We start from the raw sequence: 19107 nt of genomic DNA on the forward strand, positions 1-19107 counted from the left end.
AACCATTATTACATTACGGCAACTGCTAATTGTACGACCTATTCATTAATTATCATGGTAAGCAAAATCCATGTGAAGAAGCAAATGATTAGGAGAATCTCATTTATGTAGCTCTCACACTCATCGACTCCTTCCTGTTTCTCTTGCGAGACTCATGTGACCCAAACAAACTACTCTGCTATCGTCCTTTATTTGCCTCCGTTTGGATTGAGTTTAAATTTTTTTTCTTTTCAACCAAATTAGTAAATATATAATGTAACATTAATTTATTCGAAAGCTAGGTTAGTATCTCTTTTCTTTAGTATAATTAGGAGAATGGCACCACTTATGCAATTCTTTTTAAAAAAAAAAAATTATTTAAGGTATTATATTCTAAGATGAAGAAATAAGGTTAACCAAAATTTGAAGCTAATCCACGTTTAAACGCCACGAAAATTCACGTGAGGAAGCCAATAACGGCAGGCAATAAGTTACCAACAAACGACGTCGTACGAGACTCGTGTGATCCCAAAGGTATCAATGCGCAGTCAAAACGTAAATTCCGGACTGCGTCAGATACAATAAGAGATCCGAATAGATTAATAAATAAAAATTCATTGGTAAACGTGATACTTACAAAGCGTCTATAATATTCTTTATGGATGGCAGAATCCATGTGAGGAAAAAACAACGAAGAAAAGGAAAGGAGAGAGAGAGAGAGAGAGAGAGAGAGAGAGAGAGAGAGAGAGAGAGAGAGAGAGAAATCGTCGAGATTCATGTGACGCCCAAAGCCACCAACAAGTTACAAGTGCAACTCCACGCCGAACCACGGATCCATCCGCCGAGTGCGAGGCGGACCCAAAATGTCCGTCCTCCAACTATCTCCAACCCCACCACCAGAATATCGACACGTCCTCCCTTTCTAGCTGTTGGTGACGTCGACCACCACCCTCGTCCGGGCCCCCGCCCATTCCCGAACTTTCCCGATCCTCCCGAGCCGTCGGATCACTGGGGCCCCCACCCATGGCCCCAGGTCCTGGCTGTAACGCACCCTAGTTGTCCGTTGCGCGCCACACCTGAGCCAAAGCATCCTGGGCCGTCCACGGGCTCTGATCTCGGCCGGGTGCGAATCTTAAGGCTATAGGGTCCGACAACCTTAGATCCTCTGTCGTCCTGCTCGAATCCAGACACCTGTGAAACCATGTTGGTTTGTTGTACTTGTGCGGACGTGCCAACTTAGCCGCACTAACGTTATATAGTAACATGACCTCGTCATGCGTCCGACCGGGAGCTAAAAAATTATGGCAAAGTCTCATCGCGTGGATTTGGTAAATTTCCTGGGAGCGTTGTCGCGGCTACACGTGTATGAGCATGATAATTATATATTTACTCCTCCATTCATTAATTTTATTTTCCCCTCTATATATACCCATTAATCCTTAAATCCCCCTCTCCATCTCCCCCTCCTTGATCCCTTCGACCGATCGATCCCATAGGGTCGAAGTTGGAGATGATGGGTTATTATAGCCTAGTGTGCACATTCTTTCTCCTCGTCCTTCTCTCCTATCTCTTCATAAGAAAGCGCAAGAGAAGGCCTCTACAGAGAGCTCAACTCCCACCTGGCTCCATGGGTTGGCCTTACGTTGGAGAAACCCTTCAACTCTACTCTCAAGACCCAAATCTCTTCTTCTCCGCCAAACAAAAGAGGTTAATCAATTAGTTACTACTCTTCCTCAAACTCTTCTTATTGCTTATTTCTTTTCGGTGCTATGTACTGAAATCATGAATTGTGTCTTATTTAGGTATGGTGAGATCTTCAAGACCCACCTACTTGGTTGCCCTTGTGTCATGTTGGCTAGCCCTGAGGCTGCCAGGTTTGTATTGGTAAACCAAGCCCACCTCTTCAAGCCTACGTATCCCCGGAGCAAGGAGTGCATGATTGGCCCTTCGGCCTTGTTCTTCCACCAAGGAGACTACCATCTCCGGCTGAGGAAGCTTGTCCAAGGCTCGCTGAGCCCTGACGCCCTTCGCGGCCTGGTTCCCGGCGTCGAGTCTATCGTCATCTCCGTGTTGGACTCGTGGAATGGGCGCGTCACTAGCACGTTTCATCATATGAAGAAGGTTAATTAGTAGATCACTAAACATTTGGCCAATTGTTTAGCAGTTTTATTTATAATGCGGTGTTTCTAATTGATTTCCATCCTTCGATCAGCTCTCTTTTGATGTTGGCATCCTTGTCATCTTTGGCGGCCGGTTAGATGAGCGTTGTAAAGAAGAGTTGAAGAAGAATTACGTGATCGTCAACAAGGGTTATAACTCATTCCCTACTAAGATTCCAGGAACTATGTACTACAAAGCAATCCAAGTAAGAGAAGTTAATACGATCTACAATATTTTCTTCCACTTATATACGCTTGTTCGCCTCGTATGAATGTTTCTTTTCGCAAAATAGGCGAGGAAGCGGCTGCATCGCATACTGAGTGATATCATGAGCGAGAGGAGGAAGAAGGGAGTGGTGGAGAACGATCTCTTGGGATGCCTCATGGAGTCTAAGGATGACAAGGGAGAGCATCTCACCGACGACCAGATCGCGGACAACATCATCGGCGTACTCTTTGCGGCGCAGGATACCACCGCCAGTGTACTTACATGGATGATGAAGTACCTGCATGATCATCCAAAACTTCTCCAAGCAGTAAAGGTAGTACGCATGGCACTCTTTTAATTTGATCACCAGATGGGAGTACTAATAGAGACTTAGTACTACTTTCATGTATGTAGGCTGAGCACATGGCCATACATGAAGCCAACAAGTCATGTGGAAACCAACCCTTGACATGGGCCCAAAGGAGAAGCATGCCACTGACTCATAAGGTGTCTTCATCTACCCCTACAAATGTATTGCAAGCATGAGCATGTGTTTGTGCTCATGATTGGATGTGGAAAGTGATGGTACTTCTTCTCTTTTCTTTTGATCTAGGTTATATTGGAGAGCTTAAGGATGGCAAGCATCATTTCATTCACGTTTAGGGAAGCAGTTGCTGACGTCGAGTACAAAGGTAAGCATGTGTTCCAAGTCGAACACTCGAACTCTACTTATATATATATATATATATATATATATATATATTAAAGGAAATAGTACTCTTTTGTCCAGGATTTCTTATCCCGAAGGGGTGGAAGGTGATGCCTCTCTTCAGGAACATACATCACAACCCAGAATTCTTCCAACATCCAGAGAAGTTCGAGCCGTCTAGATTCAGTGTACGTACGCGACTAGATTCATTAATAGATGACTTGATTCACTGGGCACTTTTAATTATGTTCGCTTTCAGTACATTTATTCCGTTATTTTAGGAGTCAAAGGGCGCGTATGAATTCAATTAATTAACACCCTAGCTATAACGGCCCTGACAGTGACGGGAAAAATAGAATATGGCACCTAGTTCTAACGTATAACAACCATGAGAGCATTCTATAATCTTATCGTGTCACTTTTTTTTGCATCCATAGAATTTTTCCATTCTATAATATTCTCATGCTCCTTCTGTGACGAGTACAGGTTGCACCCAAGCCCAATACCTTCTTGCCATTCGGCAATGGAGTTCATGCTTGCCCAGGCAACGAGCTAGCCAAGCTTGAAATGTTCATCGTTATCCATCACTTAGTCACCAACTACAGGTGAGTGTAGTGTATCCCTCCTTCTAAAGTACTGGACCACATCCATTTGTGTTTATTTGGACTATATATATCTTAAAAAGACTAATTATTCTAGATCATGTGAATTTTTTTGCTGCAGGTGGGAGATCGTTGGATGTCATGGTGATCAGATCGAGTATGGTCCATTTCCAATCCCCAAGCATGGCCTTCCAGCTAAATTATGGAGATCAAGCAGCAGCATTATGTCAGTTTAATCGCAAAAATTCTCGGAGCTAGGCATTTAACGTTATCAGTCTAGATAAAAAGCTTACGATTCCTCTATCACCAAGGCAAAGAGGGATCCATCTCTAGCTAGCTAGCATTATTATTATTATTATTATTATTATTATTATTATTTTGCTTTGTTAATCAATCTTATGCTAATTATTTGTCTATTAAAAAGAATGTGATTTGGAAGCCTTGTTGTCCCCCACGCATTGCCTTTTCCAACATGCAATATTCTATGTCGACATTCGCTCGGATAACGAAATAACATCAGCAGCGTGAAAGTCAAATTTGATGCGTAGCATAGGATCCACATAGGATTGGACAGCTATCGTGTCAACACGTGGCAGAAATAGGTGACATTTGCTCTGGGCTCCCAGTGGAATGGCCTAAAGAGAGCCAGGTGTTGTATCAAGTTTGCCTTGATGGGGAGGGTACATTAACTTTAAAATGTATGATTAATTAAAAATAGACTTATGTGGATTGAATCATTTGAATGTTGAAGAGAGGAAGTTTGAGTGCTCTGCTTGTTAGGTCTAGCCAACACTCAGATAAAAGGTAACAAATTAGATCACATTACTTGATGACGTTATAGATGAGGTAATTAATTTAATAATAATAATTAAAGAAATATTCGAAACAGTGTCTTTAATTTGGACACAGCCCAGTCCAGCCCAGCCCGGTCCACTAAACCAATCTATTTTTACATCTAAATTGCTCACATGAAATTACTAGCGGTTACATCTTTTGTGTCTGAGGTGTTATATGTACTAAAATAAAAGCAAAGACTTGTATGTAATTATTTTATTTATTTTTATATGGTTCAATGAGATTTGATTACATATATATATGAGCTGAAAGCAAGCTTCCGACGACTACTAACCTCTATCGTATGCATCCCACTGTGAACATATTATTGGAACGCCTGAAGCTTAAGAATATTAACAATAAAACTTGAAGAACTAAACGATCAAATGCTAAATGTTTGTATAGCACTGATTTGGACGTTGCAAGTTAATTTGAGATACAGTAATAGAGAAGCATTACTTGGGTTCTTGATCACCCTTCCTGATCACTACTCTACAGCTTGAGTTTTAAGATTGTTTCAGCAATTACACAAATATATTAAAAATATTGTCTGTACCTTTAATTAACCAAGCTCGATCCTACGTACGTCGAGTACAGGTGCAGTTCTCGCCCTTGCCAATCTGCAGGGATGCTGGCATCTTAATTCATGGCACCATGCATCCATGATCTCCTTCGTCACACCATCCTCTCTTCCTCTTCCCACTCTTCTTTCTCTCCTCTATATGCACCCCAAAAAGCTTAACTAAACTACCCTCTTCCTCAGTCTCCTCTCCGTCTTCTTCTTCCTTCTCTTCTCTCTTAGTTAGAGTTAGGGTTGCATTGTCTTGCATCAAAAGCTTGAGGTCGATCGCTTTGACGTCGAGGAACTTGGAGAGGAAGATCAGGAGCTCCTCGCAGTGGCGCTTCGCTTGCGTTAGCTCCTTGTTCAGTATCTGGTTGTGCTTCTTGAGCTGCTCGTTCTCGTTGGTTATGCCGAGTAGATCTTGGGGTGGTGAAGGAGGAGGTGAGGGGATGGAGGAGGAGCTGTGGACGTCACCGGAGTTAGCAATGGAAGAAGGATGAGGAAGAGGAGTTGCTACCTTACGGCGATGGATACTAGCGAGGAGGCTTAGCTCTCCTCGCCGGAAGTTCTCGTTCGCGAACTCCCACCGGTCCGGCGCCACTTTGCGGAAGCCCTGAAAATATAAGAACATAGAAGTGGTTTTCGGTAAATATCAAAAAGAGAAACATACGTGTTACTTTATATTGTGATCTTTTGTTGACGTCAGCATTAATGGTTGACTGGTCAACATTATAACCCTTGTACGTGGGTTCACTATTCTAAACTTGTTGCTATACGACTATGTGAAACATGTGCGACGACCTAATAAAAGCATGACTAAGGGCGAGCCAAATGAGTTTGTTGAGAGTTGAGACATACGGAATCTTATTATACAGACAACAAAGAGAACGAGCTCAACTTATCTATCTATGTTGGGTTTGGAATTGGATGCCAACTTATAAATTTATTAGTCTTCAAGATTATTTACACATATCCCATTGATATTGAAAACGACTACTGCTTTAAATTTTGACCCCCGTAAGCAGTAGACGTGCAGCTGATGAGATCTATCTCTACATTCCAATTTTTTTTTTCTTTTTTCCTTCTAAAATGAGTACGCATGAGCAAGCAAAAGATAGATCTATGTTCTATAGCATAACTCAAAATTAATTATAATTGCTCTTAATTCCCCAAAACTTAATTAATGGCCAACATTATATGTAGAAGAAAAAATTACTTTGTTTTACTAGCAGGTTGCTGCGACATGACCTGATCAATATAAGTATATATAAACAGTAGTTGAAATGAACTAACTCAAAAAAGAAAAAATTAAGGAATATAATTTCAATTCAAGATAGTAAAAAAATATTCTAAAAATTAAAAACGTACGTCCTCATAATAGAAATTAAAGATCTGAGAGGTGAATTTGATAAAACTTACATAGGTGTTGAGCTGGCGAATGAAGGAGGAGAAGTTGCTATGCTTGAAGTGAAGAGGTAGGAGGTCACGCGCGAATTCCACGGGCTTCCAGACGACGAACGACCTCCCATTCTCCTCCCAAGAGATCACGTCGGCCGTCTCTCTGTCCTCCACCATCTGATGCATCTTCGTCAAGAACGGCGCCGGCCCACCTCTACTCTTCTGCGCCATCCTTGAATAATCTCCCTAGTCTATAACAAACTCACACAAATTAATAGCTCTAATACTCTCAAGAGAAAGAAGAAAAATCGGTGCTTTTTTTTTTTTGTTTACCTATGCAAACAAAGAGTAAGAGAGCAGTGAGGAAGAACCAAGCCCAGCAATAGAAGCCTGATCGCAGCTCTTCCATAATACATTCACCTCTATCACAGCATCCGAATAATCTCCATTAGTTTGGTAAGGAGGAAGAGGAGAAGAAGAAAACTAGATCTCTCTCTCTCTCTCTCTCTCTCTTTTTTTTTCCTTCTCTATTTGGGTCAGGAGTGGTTATACATAAGAAGCTTCTCAAGAGTCTCCGGACACGTGTCGGTCATCCTTGTCTTTTACCTCCTCCCGCACGCTTTTGTCCTTCCTTACGTTTCGCGTCACCTTACCTTATACGCCGCTTCTAGAGACATATCAGCACGAAGAAAAGGGAATGTTTCATTTTACACCCTGCATGCATCTCGCGCATTTTGCATTTCAATCCCTACCTTTTGACTGCTTGTAAATCTGCACCCACCTTTTATGGAAAAGAGACGACGGGATATGCAATAGTGTAAATTAGCCTTAACATAAGGTTCTAGATGCAAAATTCGCACACAGCCACACCAACCGCACGAACTCTGTCGCCTGACATCTTCTCTAAGCTCTGCTGGGCTTGGCTGCAGTCGTAGTCGATAGTTCTACAGGTAAGTTTAAGGAAACGTACCCACTTTGCACTCTGCTTCAGTTACATTTCTTTATCAAAAGAAGAAGAAAAACAAAATAGATCTCTTTGTCCAAAGAGGATAGAGAGAAGAAAAGAAAGCAATAGGAGGAGGAAAAAAAGGTGAGGATGTGACGGAGACGGCATAGCATTTAGTCAAAAGATGTGACGGGGTTGGAATTGAGGTCTTGCAATTGGCCTCTTGAAATGATTGACTCCTGCGTTTGTTTCCGTTCTTTCACCGGCGAAGGGGTTATTTTACCATGTCCAAGTGACAACTTTATCACTCTTTCAACCGTTTCTGGAAGTCATGACCTTATAATATTGTACGTAGGATCAAATATTAATCTCAACATCTTTGCAGGATTGGAACAAATGACTTTTATCCATAAAAGTTAAATGCTGGAAAAGTGGGATTTCTCGCGCAATTTAGATGGTCCCAATAGAAACAAAAAGAAAATTGTGCATTAGCTGGAAGGAGAGACTCTCCGTAACGAATTGTTCTTCCGTTTGCATAAGAACCGGAACTGATGACTTCACCTTTGTTGTCCTTGGAAGTAGGTTACTACTTCAATTGCTTGTAGACAATGGGCCTCTCAAAATTTTCAAACATTTGACGGGGAGATCGATCGCCAATACTTTCCTTGCATGTTCCAGCTGACTTAGAGTCATTAAATACCAAATAAAAGGTGACTACTTTACCTGTACTCTCTATGTCTTCTTCCTCTTTTTTTTTTTAAGGGAATCTCGCTTTGTCCTCGATCTATATCTTTTTATATAACAAAAATGCTTAGATTTCTCTGAGGATATTCAGGTAAAGTATGTTGATATGTGATTGAGAATAAAATTTAGACCAGTTAAAATTTCACCATTTTTCGTGTATCTCTCCAAATTTTTTTATTTGACACATGAACTCCGTTAACTATTAAAATGCCTTGCACAGCTAACGTTGTAGTTGAAAACGATAAAAAACTAAAATAACTCTATAATATATATAAAAAAGAAAGAGTATTTTAATAAACTAAAATTTATCTCTGTTTTTTTATTTCTAAATATAATGATAAACATACTGTATAGTTTACCTAATGGAAGATATATTTAAAAGCCTGTCACCAGAAACAAAGTAGAAAAGGCATATAAAAATGGATGATATAAAGCCCGTGGGCTACCTATGCGAGATCATCCTTTTGTGTTAATTAGGAACTAAAAACTTAACCAGGCGCATCCCATGGGCTAATATCTAGCCAAAGCCCAAGCCCAAGCCCAAGCCCTACTTAGAGTAGGACCGAAGGGTAGATCGTATATATTGTTATACACTTTGCAACTCATTGCCGTTAGAAGCCTATTACTATAGTCCGATGATGAGTTCTTATACGAAGGTCATGATTTATTAAGAATAAAAAGGAAGCAACTTGTTGACAATAGATTTGAGATAAATTCTTGAATATGTAGACGCAACTTTGTCGAGAAAGTTGTGGTGGAATGGTTACTTATGCTAATGAGGCCAATTACAGTGATTCGAAGATTTTCATAAGCATAGAATAGATTCAAATACTGATCATAATGCCATTTATATCACAAATAATATCAATCCAATGTAAACTGTAAAGTAGGATAAAAAATTACAAACAAACACAATAACGAATACAACGAAGAGAGACTAACTCATGAGATGCTTAGTTGTCAACCAGATCTCCCAACCACAAAGCAATACGAATAATTTGATATGTAAAGAAAATTTAGCTCGATGCTTTAGAAGAAGGATCCGCGGCAATCTTAGAGCAAACCAACTGGGATATTAATGTGTTATATCGAAGAAAGAGAACTTCAATTCCTCACTTTGTCACGCATCAATAGAAACCGTCAAAATTATGAGAAATAGGAAAGTAACGGAAAAGGTGAAAAAGAGTAACCGAAGTTAGTCTATCGGTCAGCACTCATTTACTTACATACACGCAGGCCCAAAGAGGGGAAAATGTGAACTAAGTGGAAAGATTGGATCGCACATTATACTTTCCCTCGATTCCTTTCCCGTTTAATTCGTCAATTACCACCGAATTTAGCAACGTTGACGCAGAGAGCAAGCAACCACCTGGGCCCACTGCTTCAGTCTCGCCTTCATCATTTCCGGGCTACCACCTTCGCATCCCAATTTTGCACCACCAAAATTAAATTATACTTCTAATAACATAAAACTACAGGGGCCTTTTTGCAATTTCCAGTGCAGAAAAAGAAAGGAGTTGCTTTTGTCGTACCAGGAGAGAAGATAGAGAGGGGGCTTCCCATCGGGGATCCATCGATCGACGATGAAGACGAATCCAAGGGCGAGGAGTTCCCCTCGGCGATGGACGAGTGGTAGCTCTTGCGCACCGCGTAATATAGATCGAGCGCCGGAAGCGTCTCCGCGAGCCGCTTGCCGGATTCGGAGCACTCGGCGTCGAACCCGAATCCGAGATCGATGCATCCGCGGAGCTCGTCGAGATCCTCGTCGGTTACGCTCCGGATCAGGCGGCCTCTCCGGCCCCGGTGGATCCCCTTCCGGCGGAGCCACGCCTCGTCGCGATCCGAGTCCGGTGACCACGACCGCTGTTTGAGTAGCCCGACAAGAGGTCGGCTAGGGTTGGGGTTGGGGTTAATATTAGGGTTAGGGATTGGATCCGACATGAAGGCGACCCGGGTCCGCCCACCGAAGCGGGGTGTTGCAGGGCTCGCTCGCTTTGTAGAGTTTCAGACTTTGGAGGAGAGGGAAGACGGAGGAAGAGGGGACTAAGGAGTTAAGGGTGAGGAGAGGGGTAGAAAGGGAATTAAGGGAGAAAGAAAGGGATTGGTTCGAAGGGTGGTGGAATGGGCTTTGGTTGGTCCGGGTCATTATGCTCTGTCGGCGTATTACTATTAATTAATTTCTTGCTGGAATGTAATAATTGAGCATTAAGGAGGGAAATATGTGGTCTGACGTAACGGTAAATCTTGACATGATTATAAGGTCATGGGAATTGTCTTTGACCGCCAATTTGGTTCGGACCTTTTAGAGTGGTTGTTACGTTGATCCGAACCCGATAAACCCAGTGAGATCATTTGCCTGGGTCACTGGGTGGGAAGATAAGAATTCGTAAAGAAATAATTCCAGGTTTCAAGTGTGTATGGAAGATAGTAGAACATTTAGTCAATAGAATTATGACAAAGGTTAGATGAGAAGGAGCTTAAATGAGTGTTCATATTGATCAAATGTGGTACATGAGACTTCGCACTGTAACTCTGTAAGGCGGTTGCTATTCATTAGTCATTATTTATTTATTTATCTTTTCTGTGAAAGAAGAGCTTTCTGGTGTACTGGCAAGCCTATCTTGTTGCTATGCCTCTTGAATACTAAAAGTAATCATGTATTCTTTTTTCCCTTCTTCTTTCTGCATGGTAGTCTTTTATTTATACTAAATTTATGAAAATTATATAATCTTAGCTTTCGCAGTGCAATCCAGGGCTCAGCCTGTGCCTCTATTTATTACAGGTAATTCTTACCTTTTTAAAGAAGCCATGATGGCGACTAATGAGCAAAGTTGGTAGATCATTAGATCATAGCCATAAGAGCCAGATAGAGCCGGCTTTTGCTCAGGCCAGCTTGACTCAAAATAAATTTCAAAGCTTAAAATATGGTTTAAGCTCTCCTCATTTTATTTAAGGCAAGCCTTTGAATCTATTCAAGTCTTAAATTAGCGTATTCAAATCTTACCGAGTCGAGCTTAGAAGATATATTAACCATTAAAATTAAAGTCTAATAGTTATAAATTATTCATAATATATATGTATATCTAGAAATAATACTTTTGAGTTTATTGAGCTGACTCGTGTTCAGGCTGGACTCATTTGTATTTGAGCTAATCCTGAGTTAACCCCTAATTGAGTCGAGCCCAATATTTATTTCGACGGGCCTATAAAGCAAGGACCATGGAGAGATGCATAAAATAAAATAAAAATTAGTTGGACTGCCAGTGACTCATAAATACTATAGAAAAACAAGGATTTTTCTAATTAATAATCAACATAACTTGATAAAGAAATCAAGTTCGAGCTAATCATTTTATTAGCCTGTTTGAGAGTCTCTCTGGGATAGGTTTAGTAGAGGTGTCAAAATAAATGAGCTTGAATAGGCTCAGCTCAAACATAATATTTATTAACATTATATATTATATATATAATAGTTCTTGTTTTTTTTTTAAAGCTCCGCAGTCTGGGCTTAGTTTAGGTCGGGCTCAGTCAGGCTCCGGCTCGGCTAGTTTACACCCTTAGCTGAAAATATTTGCGCTGGAAAAGTGGCTAAATGGAGCTACGCTCCTGTGACTGGAGGTCCGGAATGCTGCATAAGTTTCAACTCTATCCGTTCGGCGCCGGACACCAGCAACCGTTAATCCACGCTCCCCCCCCCCCACCCAAAATCCACCCAGAGAGCAAACGAGAAGACTAGATAGTAAAAATAGCGGAGGAGATCGATACACGGATAGAGCGGCAATGACGTAACCGGGCAAGAATAAGAAGCAACCAAGCGAATAATATTATTCCTCCTCCTCCCTCCCTCCCTCCCTCCCTCCCTCCATCTCTCTCTCTCTCTCTCTCTCTCTCTCTCTCTCTCTCTCTCACTCTCTCTCTCCATGGCCTCCTCCGTCTCCGCTTCCTCCACTCTTCTCCTCCCCCACCATCACCACCACTCCCTTCGTCCCCAAACCCAAATTCACCTCCCATTCCCTTCTATTCCACCCCCAATCCCGTTTATTACTCTCCACGTTCTCCGAGGCGGCAAGGTCCGGAGCCATGGCGCCCCCGCCCAGGACCCGGCCCTACTGAGGAGGCCTCTGGTCTCCTCCCCGTCCAGCGAGGATGGCGAGGATTCTCCGGTCTCCGACGAGGTCCCCGTGGAGGAGAGGGCGGTGGGGGACGCGAAACAGAGTGGAAAGCGGGGGAAGGGGGATGAGGATTGGGTGGATTGGGAGGACGCGATCTTGCAGGACACAGTTCCCCTCGTAGGATTCGTCAGGATGATACTCCATTCCGGAAAGTATGTTTGTTATATTGCTTTTGCTGATTTGAGATGCCTTAATTAATCGAATCATTGTTAGGTGGTTTATGTGGTTATGCATGAGATACTTGTTACTGCTGATATGCAGTAAAGAGTAAGTTAGTCTTCTGCTATGCCTACAGTGATTACTGATTAAGCCCTATCAAGATTTTTGTGGCCAGATAACTTTTGATCATCGAGCCAAGCATCGTGTTGCTAACTTGTGCTTTAGCAATTGTAAATTTAACAAGAATATTCTTAATGCGTCAAGACTAAATGATCAGCACTCTCCAAGGTATAGTAACTTGAACAATTATAAGTCAAGAGTGGAGGTTTATAATGTTCTGGGAGCGGTTGAGTATGATGAATTAGTGGCTTGACTTTGCATTTACTGATTATAATGTGGTTATCACTTACTAGTTGCTATTAATGTTATGTTAATTTCAGTAAGTGGAGGTTCACAATACCTATGCATGAATCCTAGGTGTGCAAGGTGCAGATTCCAAGGATGCTTTTATATTCACAGTCGGAAAGCTGACATCTTAGATAATTAGAAAAGCAACGATGTACCATTGCAATCTAACTTGAAACTTGCATTCAAATAGATTGTCTTTCTCCTTGTCCTACTTGCACTTCTTCCTCTCTTGAAACCTGATAAATGATTCATCTTACATTTTTGTTAGGTAAAGTTTCCAAGACCTTGCAAGAATGATGGCCAAACTTCTCAGTGCCATATTTAATAATTCATGGCATTAGAGATAAAATATATTAATAACGACATTTAAGTTTGCTGTACTCTTTATCATTGTAGTGAGAGATGCCATACTGCATGCTGGGTACTTTTGGCCCTCTACTTAGTTTTATTCAATTATAGATGATTCTTCTATAGAGCTGAATAACATTTGTACTAAACTAATTATCCTGCATGGCCATCAAAGTTGACACAATGACACCCTATTTTTTGTCTGTTGAACTTGAAGCATAAGTATAGTTAGAAATTTTTAATATTTTCCTCCTTTTCTGTTTGCTCTTATTAGATATTATGTTAATTCTTTGTGTAGGTATGAATGCGGTGACAGATTAAGCCCAGAACATGAGAAAACCATTATAGAAAGATTGCTTCCATATCATCCAGAGTTTGAAAAGAAGATAGGATGTGGAATTGATTTCATCTCAGTATGTTTCTTATAACAAAAATCTCTCAAATTTGGTGTATTTTATGTCTACCTTTCTCTTTACTTGAAACCAACAGCATTTTTTTTTCTTTTCTTTCCTGTTCTGCTCTTGTTATTGAGTGTTAGAATTGTAGAACCAGAAATCTGCAGCATGCTGAGCTTTTTATTTATGTTTAGTACTTCCTAGAATATCCATTTTGCACCATGGCCTTATGGCAGGCATCATGGTAGTTCTTCTTTCATGCTCATCTTCTTCAAAGAGCTTGCTGATTTCTTACTGACCATTTTTTGTAGCATTTGATGAATCACAGAGCGATAAAGTAGGTATCCTCATCATTATGTGGTTGCATGAATGGACTTATTTCTATTGTTTGTGCCCTGATGTGTGCTTCTTTGAAATTATTCCTAATACAATATTTTCAATAATAAGTATAATTTGCATTCAAGGATAACATCTAAAGTTGGTACCAAAATTGAGGTCCCAGTCAAGTCTGGCAAATAGGAATTCCACATGGTGAACAATTTTGCAACCTCTGATGATATCAAAAGAACTGAAATGTTGGAAACATTGATAAAGACATTTTTGGCACAGATAAAGCTCCAGGGATGAAACTTTCTGAGTGTTTAATGAGCCAATATTTTGAGGTGACTTGACGAACAATTCTGCATGGTTAATTTAGACAATCAATTCTTTGAGGATTTCACATAAGCATTCCACTTCAGTTATGTAGAGATTTAAGTACTATGTCATGTATGTTCATGAGTATGGTGAAAAGTTAAGCTTCAGATTGGTTTAGGCCTTGATAAGTAGGGGTGTAATCAAGTCTCACTCTGATCAAACTTGAATTAAAAATAGTTTCGAACATAGATTTGTGATCAAGCTTGAATTAAAATTATTTTAATTTGAGCCAATTTCTAGCTCGAGCCTAAACGAGCGTTCATTAAGCAATTTTAAGTCTGAATTAATTCAAACCAATTTTCGAGCCTGATCAAGCTTGAATTAAATTAAGCTTGATTTGGGCTTGAATCAAACTTAAAATAAGACATAATTCAACTAAAAAAATATAAAAATTATAAAAATATGAACTAATAGAAATATCCATGTATTTGAAAAATATATAATAGAATCAGAATTCAGAATTAAACTTTATAAGTTCAGAGTACATAACAATCCATTTAAATAAATTTTAGGATATAACAAAAGTATAGTATAGTATAGAAAGTATTACTGATATTGTATATATATATAATAATTGTTATTATTGCAAGTCTTATCGAGCCTACTTGATCGAGTCGGCTCATGATCAAACTTGGTTCGAAATTTTTTTTGAGCCTATTTTAAAGATCGAGCTCAGCTCAACTCATTTTTTAGTCAAGCTTGATCGAGCTTTATCGAGCCGAATTTAAGCCGGCTTGATTATTTTGGCAGCCCTATAACATGTGCCATTGATTAGGCTTTGAGGCCTCGAGATTCTTATTTTGACTATTCCTTTTCTTTTTAAGTTACCTTTCAATATCTCCTTAATTCTTCTTCCCTCAGTTTCTATAACTCATGGGGCAATAACCAGTTGCTTTTTTAGGGCAAATAGTTTCCGCCTTCGAATTGTTACAGGTGTAGTTATTGCTATCCTTGCATGTTAAATCTATTATATGAAACATTTTTAAGACAGTTTCTCTTTATGACTTTAGACCTTCTAGGTTTTTTAATGGTTTGGCCATAATGAAATATTCCCCCATTTCCCCAATTTGTGTTTTGTTCTAGTAGTATATAGGGAAAATATATTGTATGCTTTCCATCTTTTGGTTTATTACTTTATTATTATCTAAAACCTACATTCCATAACTATCATTCATTTTGCACAAGTTTAAGACTTACCACTACAAGTTCATCATTGACAAACAATCCTCTTTGGACAGTGTGATCAGTTGATACTTGATACCATAGACACTGTTCTCTTGTTCTTTAGACTTTGCTAAAATATAAAATATCCTGTGCTGCAAATGAACTTCTGAATATTTATGTTTACTTGGCAAATGGTACTGGCTTGCACTCTCGTTCTCATGAAACTGAGCAATCTCATGATCATACACAGATGAAACTGTAAAGACTGCAGCTTATACTTCGAATGTGCTGCATACTTTTACCTGGTTTCTGTGACATATGATCATGTAACCATAAATCTGTTAGCAATGTTAAATTGTTGCTACTTGTCAATTTTTATATGATCCCATATAAGACATATGCTCATTCTTAACTGCAATCTTTGCTAATATATTATGTTTAAACTAAGACGATGTCATTACTACTTCTCCAATGGCAGATAGGGTTTCATCCAGAATTTGAAAACTCCCGTTGTCTATTCATAGTACGGAAGGATGGTGAACTGATTGATTTCTCATATTGGAAGTGCATTAAAGGCCTCATAAGAAAGAATTACCCTTTATATGCGGACAGTTTTATTCTCAGACATTTCCGCAGGAGAAGAAATAATGACTGAAGGTTACTTGAAGAGAGCAAAAGATGTTTGTATGCATTTGAAATTTTTGCTATTTCCCTTTATTTGTATTTGATTGAATTAGAATTTGGTTTTTGTCCACATTCCAAGATTACATCTTGCAGTCAGCCTGTGATATAGGACTTTGTGATTGGAAGAGTTGATGTTCAGTTAAACACTGTTAGATCTGCTACAGCTATCACAGCTATATATGTAAATGATGAAATAATCAAAGCTTGGTGAAGTGGGCATCATATACAGATTACACCTGCTGATGGTTATTGTTGTTTTGTTTCAAACGCTACATCTTTTTCAAAATTAAATTATTGATGAGAATTACCTTATCTCAGAAACCATCAGATGGATAGACTACATTTCTGCATCCAATGCTGATAAGAGAATAAGAACAACAATTTAGAAGGCAGTATGGTAAATATTTCATCTGTCTTTCGTATTACTTTTCTGCGTTGTGCTAACCTTGTTATTTATGACCAGATGTGTGCATGAAGTGCTAGTAGGGCTGTACATGACTGCAAGTTTAGATGGATCAGGTACGTCATGACCCAAAACCAATCAATATATAATATGACTAGTTCCATGAGCACCATTACTAAAGATTATTGTTTTCATATATGTTTGTATTACTGGCAAATCATAATATACTTCTTATAGACTGGGATTATTTTTGGTGTTATAAAAAGGCATATTCATCTTGCCCTCAAATTTCGTAACGGCAACAAAATGGAGCTCCCATGTCATGGATAAGATATAAATTTTTTTTTTGGAACTAAGAGCTTTAATTTGAAGCTTTTTAGCCCCACTTGTTTAATGATTAGTTAGCTATTAGGTAGTTTGAGTTAAGTGACCCATGTACACCTGAGTCTGAGTGGCACACGAGCCGAGAAGCTTACTTGATACCCCTATTTGAAAGGAATGGTTCTTAATGCAGCCCACTCTGCTTTTATATATAAATTCTGGTCTTTTGTAACTTAGCCTACATTCCGTTTGTTCACCTAATGAGTTGATGTGAAACAAAAAGGAAAAGTTACTCTACAGTTAGAGGGTGCTTAATCCACAACCACAAAGTTACACCTCTTAGCTATAGTTGAACTTTATATATGCCTCTCTTTTTTAAGCTTTATTTGTACATTGGAGAAGGTATCTAATTCACGAATTGCAGCCTGCGCACGGGTACAGCTCACTTTTAATCAAATCGCTAACTGCTTTAAAGTAGCTTGGCATCTTCTTTTCTCTTCCATGTTTTGTTTGATAGTGAGATGCCTCCTTAGAGAACTCTAAGCCCAGATGTGTGAACACCATTTTAGTACTCCTAACAGAGCCATCTCTATCCACACCTTTTACTTCTCTCCTATATTATCTTGGTTTCTAATGGAGCCCTAATGATGCCCCTATCCTTTGCCACCTTTAGTAGACATATAGGCTTTTTATCTTATAAGCTCTCATTACTAACCCTCCTTTGAAATTGCACACTAGAGACAATTCCTTTGCGAGTTCCTTTTTTTTCCCCTTCCCTTTTACATGTTGGAAGTGCTTATCTAGGATACCTGGCTCCATCGTGGCTTCAACTGTACAGAGTTAAATAATTGTAGTGCATTACTATGAATACTATCATAATTCTCTTTAGAACATCTACATCATAGTTTTGTATAGAAATATTAGAGGTGCTTTTTGGCCTGAATAATTCTCTTTAACCAAATAATTCATCCAGTGCTTGTACATCATAGTTCGATTTTGAAGTGCAGTGCTTCTATGACTCAATTTTGATGTCATGCTGCCTCTTTTCATAGTAGCAGTTGCACTACCTCTCTTTTAATCTGTGTCAACCTACTATCTCATATTGTAAGACATTGTCAACCTTTTAGTTTGTCACAGTAATTTGGTTTTCTTCTTTGTAAACTTTATATCACAATATTATCATCGAGCCAAACCACCACCAAAGAATCTGACTTACCTAGCAACTCTTTACGTCTTATGGAAATAGATTTCACTTAGAGTGTCTCAATTGCAAGTTACTTCATCTCTGAGAAAATGCTGAATTTTATTATAGTACCTGTATATATTACCACCAAGAACTATTCAATGCATTCACATCTATACTTGCATAAGCCCACGGCAAATATAACAGTACTTTATTAACTATTTCCTATCCTTGGCAAGTATATGAGTTGACCGATCTCAAATTTGAAGTTACCACCACATGTCTGCACGTGCTCGGGCATGGCAAGTATTGAATTCGAGCACAAGCGTAGCGGTGCTCCAAAAGGAATCTTCTGTGGTCACTGGTACTACTGTTATACTAAGTCAACCACTTCACACACACTGCTCATTTCGAATTGAAGATTTCTCCGTAAGTATGCATGGAAGAAAGTGATTGCCTAGCATAATTATTATTTGTAACGGTAACAAACGAACCCTCCCAATGCACGACCCTAAGCTCACTGCCCATACTATAATATAGTATTAAGCTTGCTTGTGTCTTGGATTACAGAAGAGCATTAACCAGTTGCCTTTTCTTCAAAGTCTTGAAAGGCGTACGTACAGTTTGTAGTCCTCCACTATGCAAGCAGTAAGCACTAATTAATAAGTGGACGCCAGAGACGTGATCACGGCATGAGAAGAGGGTGAGAGGAAATGGTCCCAATGGTCGGTAGTAAGGCCACCACCACCAATCCAAAGTCTAAGCCACTTGGGGATGGATGGGCACAAGTATTGAAATGGGCCCCTCACTTTGAAATCGCTGGATCATGACAGAACGGCGCCTGATGGATGACTAAGAATTTCTATATAATAATGGTAGTCTTATTAGTATCCATCCATCTTTTCATGTATGTCAATGTTTAAACGTGACAATTATTGGCTCATCTTAACTTTGGCATATGATTTCTAACCGAGCATTTTCTTCTTCTTTTTTTCCAATCTCAATCATGCATAAAACCTGAGTTTGCTTCGGT

At 39.5% G+C, this 19107-nt stretch overlaps 4 protein-coding genes across 7 annotated transcripts; 2 read left to right on the plus strand and 2 right to left on the minus strand.

The window, feature by feature from the left end:
- The first annotated feature begins 1420 nt into the window (after positions 1-1420).
- Positions 1421-4095, plus strand: LOC140802690 (abscisic acid 8'-hydroxylase 3). The gene is made up of 9 exons (XM_073158237.1): positions 1421-1686; positions 1782-2100; positions 2192-2344; positions 2432-2680; positions 2761-2853; positions 2960-3038; positions 3137-3243; positions 3542-3660; positions 3779-4095. Exons 1-9 carry the CDS (start codon positions 1490-1492, stop codon positions 3891-3893), a joined length of 1431 nt encoding a protein of 476 aa, XP_073014338.1. The 5' UTR covers positions 1421-1489; the 3' UTR covers positions 3894-4095.
- Positions 4096-4857: 762 nt separating this feature from the next.
- LOC140802691 (heat stress transcription factor B-1-like) lies at positions 4858-6975 on the minus strand. Its single transcript, XM_073158238.1, has 3 exons — positions 6785-6975; positions 6473-6702; positions 4858-5666 (listed from the first exon to the last, which is right to left on the minus strand). The coding sequence occupies exons 2-3, from the start codon at positions 6680-6682 to the stop codon at positions 5136-5138; spliced, it is 741 nt and encodes a 246-aa protein (XP_073014339.1). The 5' UTR covers positions 6683-6702; positions 6785-6975; the 3' UTR covers positions 4858-5135.
- A 1968-nt stretch (positions 6976-8943) lies between these two features.
- Positions 8944-10340, minus strand: LOC140802692 (uncharacterized). Its single transcript, XM_073158239.1, has 2 exons — positions 9674-10340; positions 8944-9557 (listed from the first exon to the last, which is right to left on the minus strand). Exons 1-2 carry the CDS (start codon positions 10080-10082, stop codon positions 9478-9480), a joined length of 489 nt encoding a protein of 162 aa, XP_073014340.1. The 5' UTR covers positions 10083-10340; the 3' UTR covers positions 8944-9477.
- Positions 10341-11761: 1421 nt separating this feature from the next.
- Positions 11762-19043, plus strand: LOC140802760 (protein DCL, chloroplastic). 4 transcript variants are annotated; one of them, XR_012111709.1, is made up of 5 exons: positions 11842-12465; positions 13527-13641; positions 16486-16564; positions 16631-16686; positions 18677-19043. XR_012111709.1 is itself a non-coding variant. In XM_073158363.1 (3 exons), exons 1-3 carry the CDS (start codon positions 12062-12064, stop codon positions 16136-16138), a joined length of 696 nt encoding a protein of 231 aa, XP_073014464.1. In that variant the 5' UTR covers positions 11762-12061; the 3' UTR covers positions 16139-16389. The 4 variants fall into 4 exon arrangements, 1 of the variants encoding a protein (XP_073014464.1); XR_012111708.1 differs by having other exon boundaries at positions 18645-19024; XR_012111705.1 differs by lacking the exon at positions 18677-19043 and having other exon boundaries at positions 11843-12465; positions 16631-17083.
- The last annotated feature ends 64 nt before the right edge of the window (positions 19044-19107 follow it).

Source organism: Typha latifolia, chromosome 1, assembly GCF_019914945.1.
Source record: "Typha latifolia isolate L0001 chromosome 1, TyphaL0001v2, whole genome shotgun sequence".
NCBI lineage: Eukaryota > Viridiplantae > Streptophyta > Magnoliopsida > Poales > Typhaceae > Typha > Typha latifolia.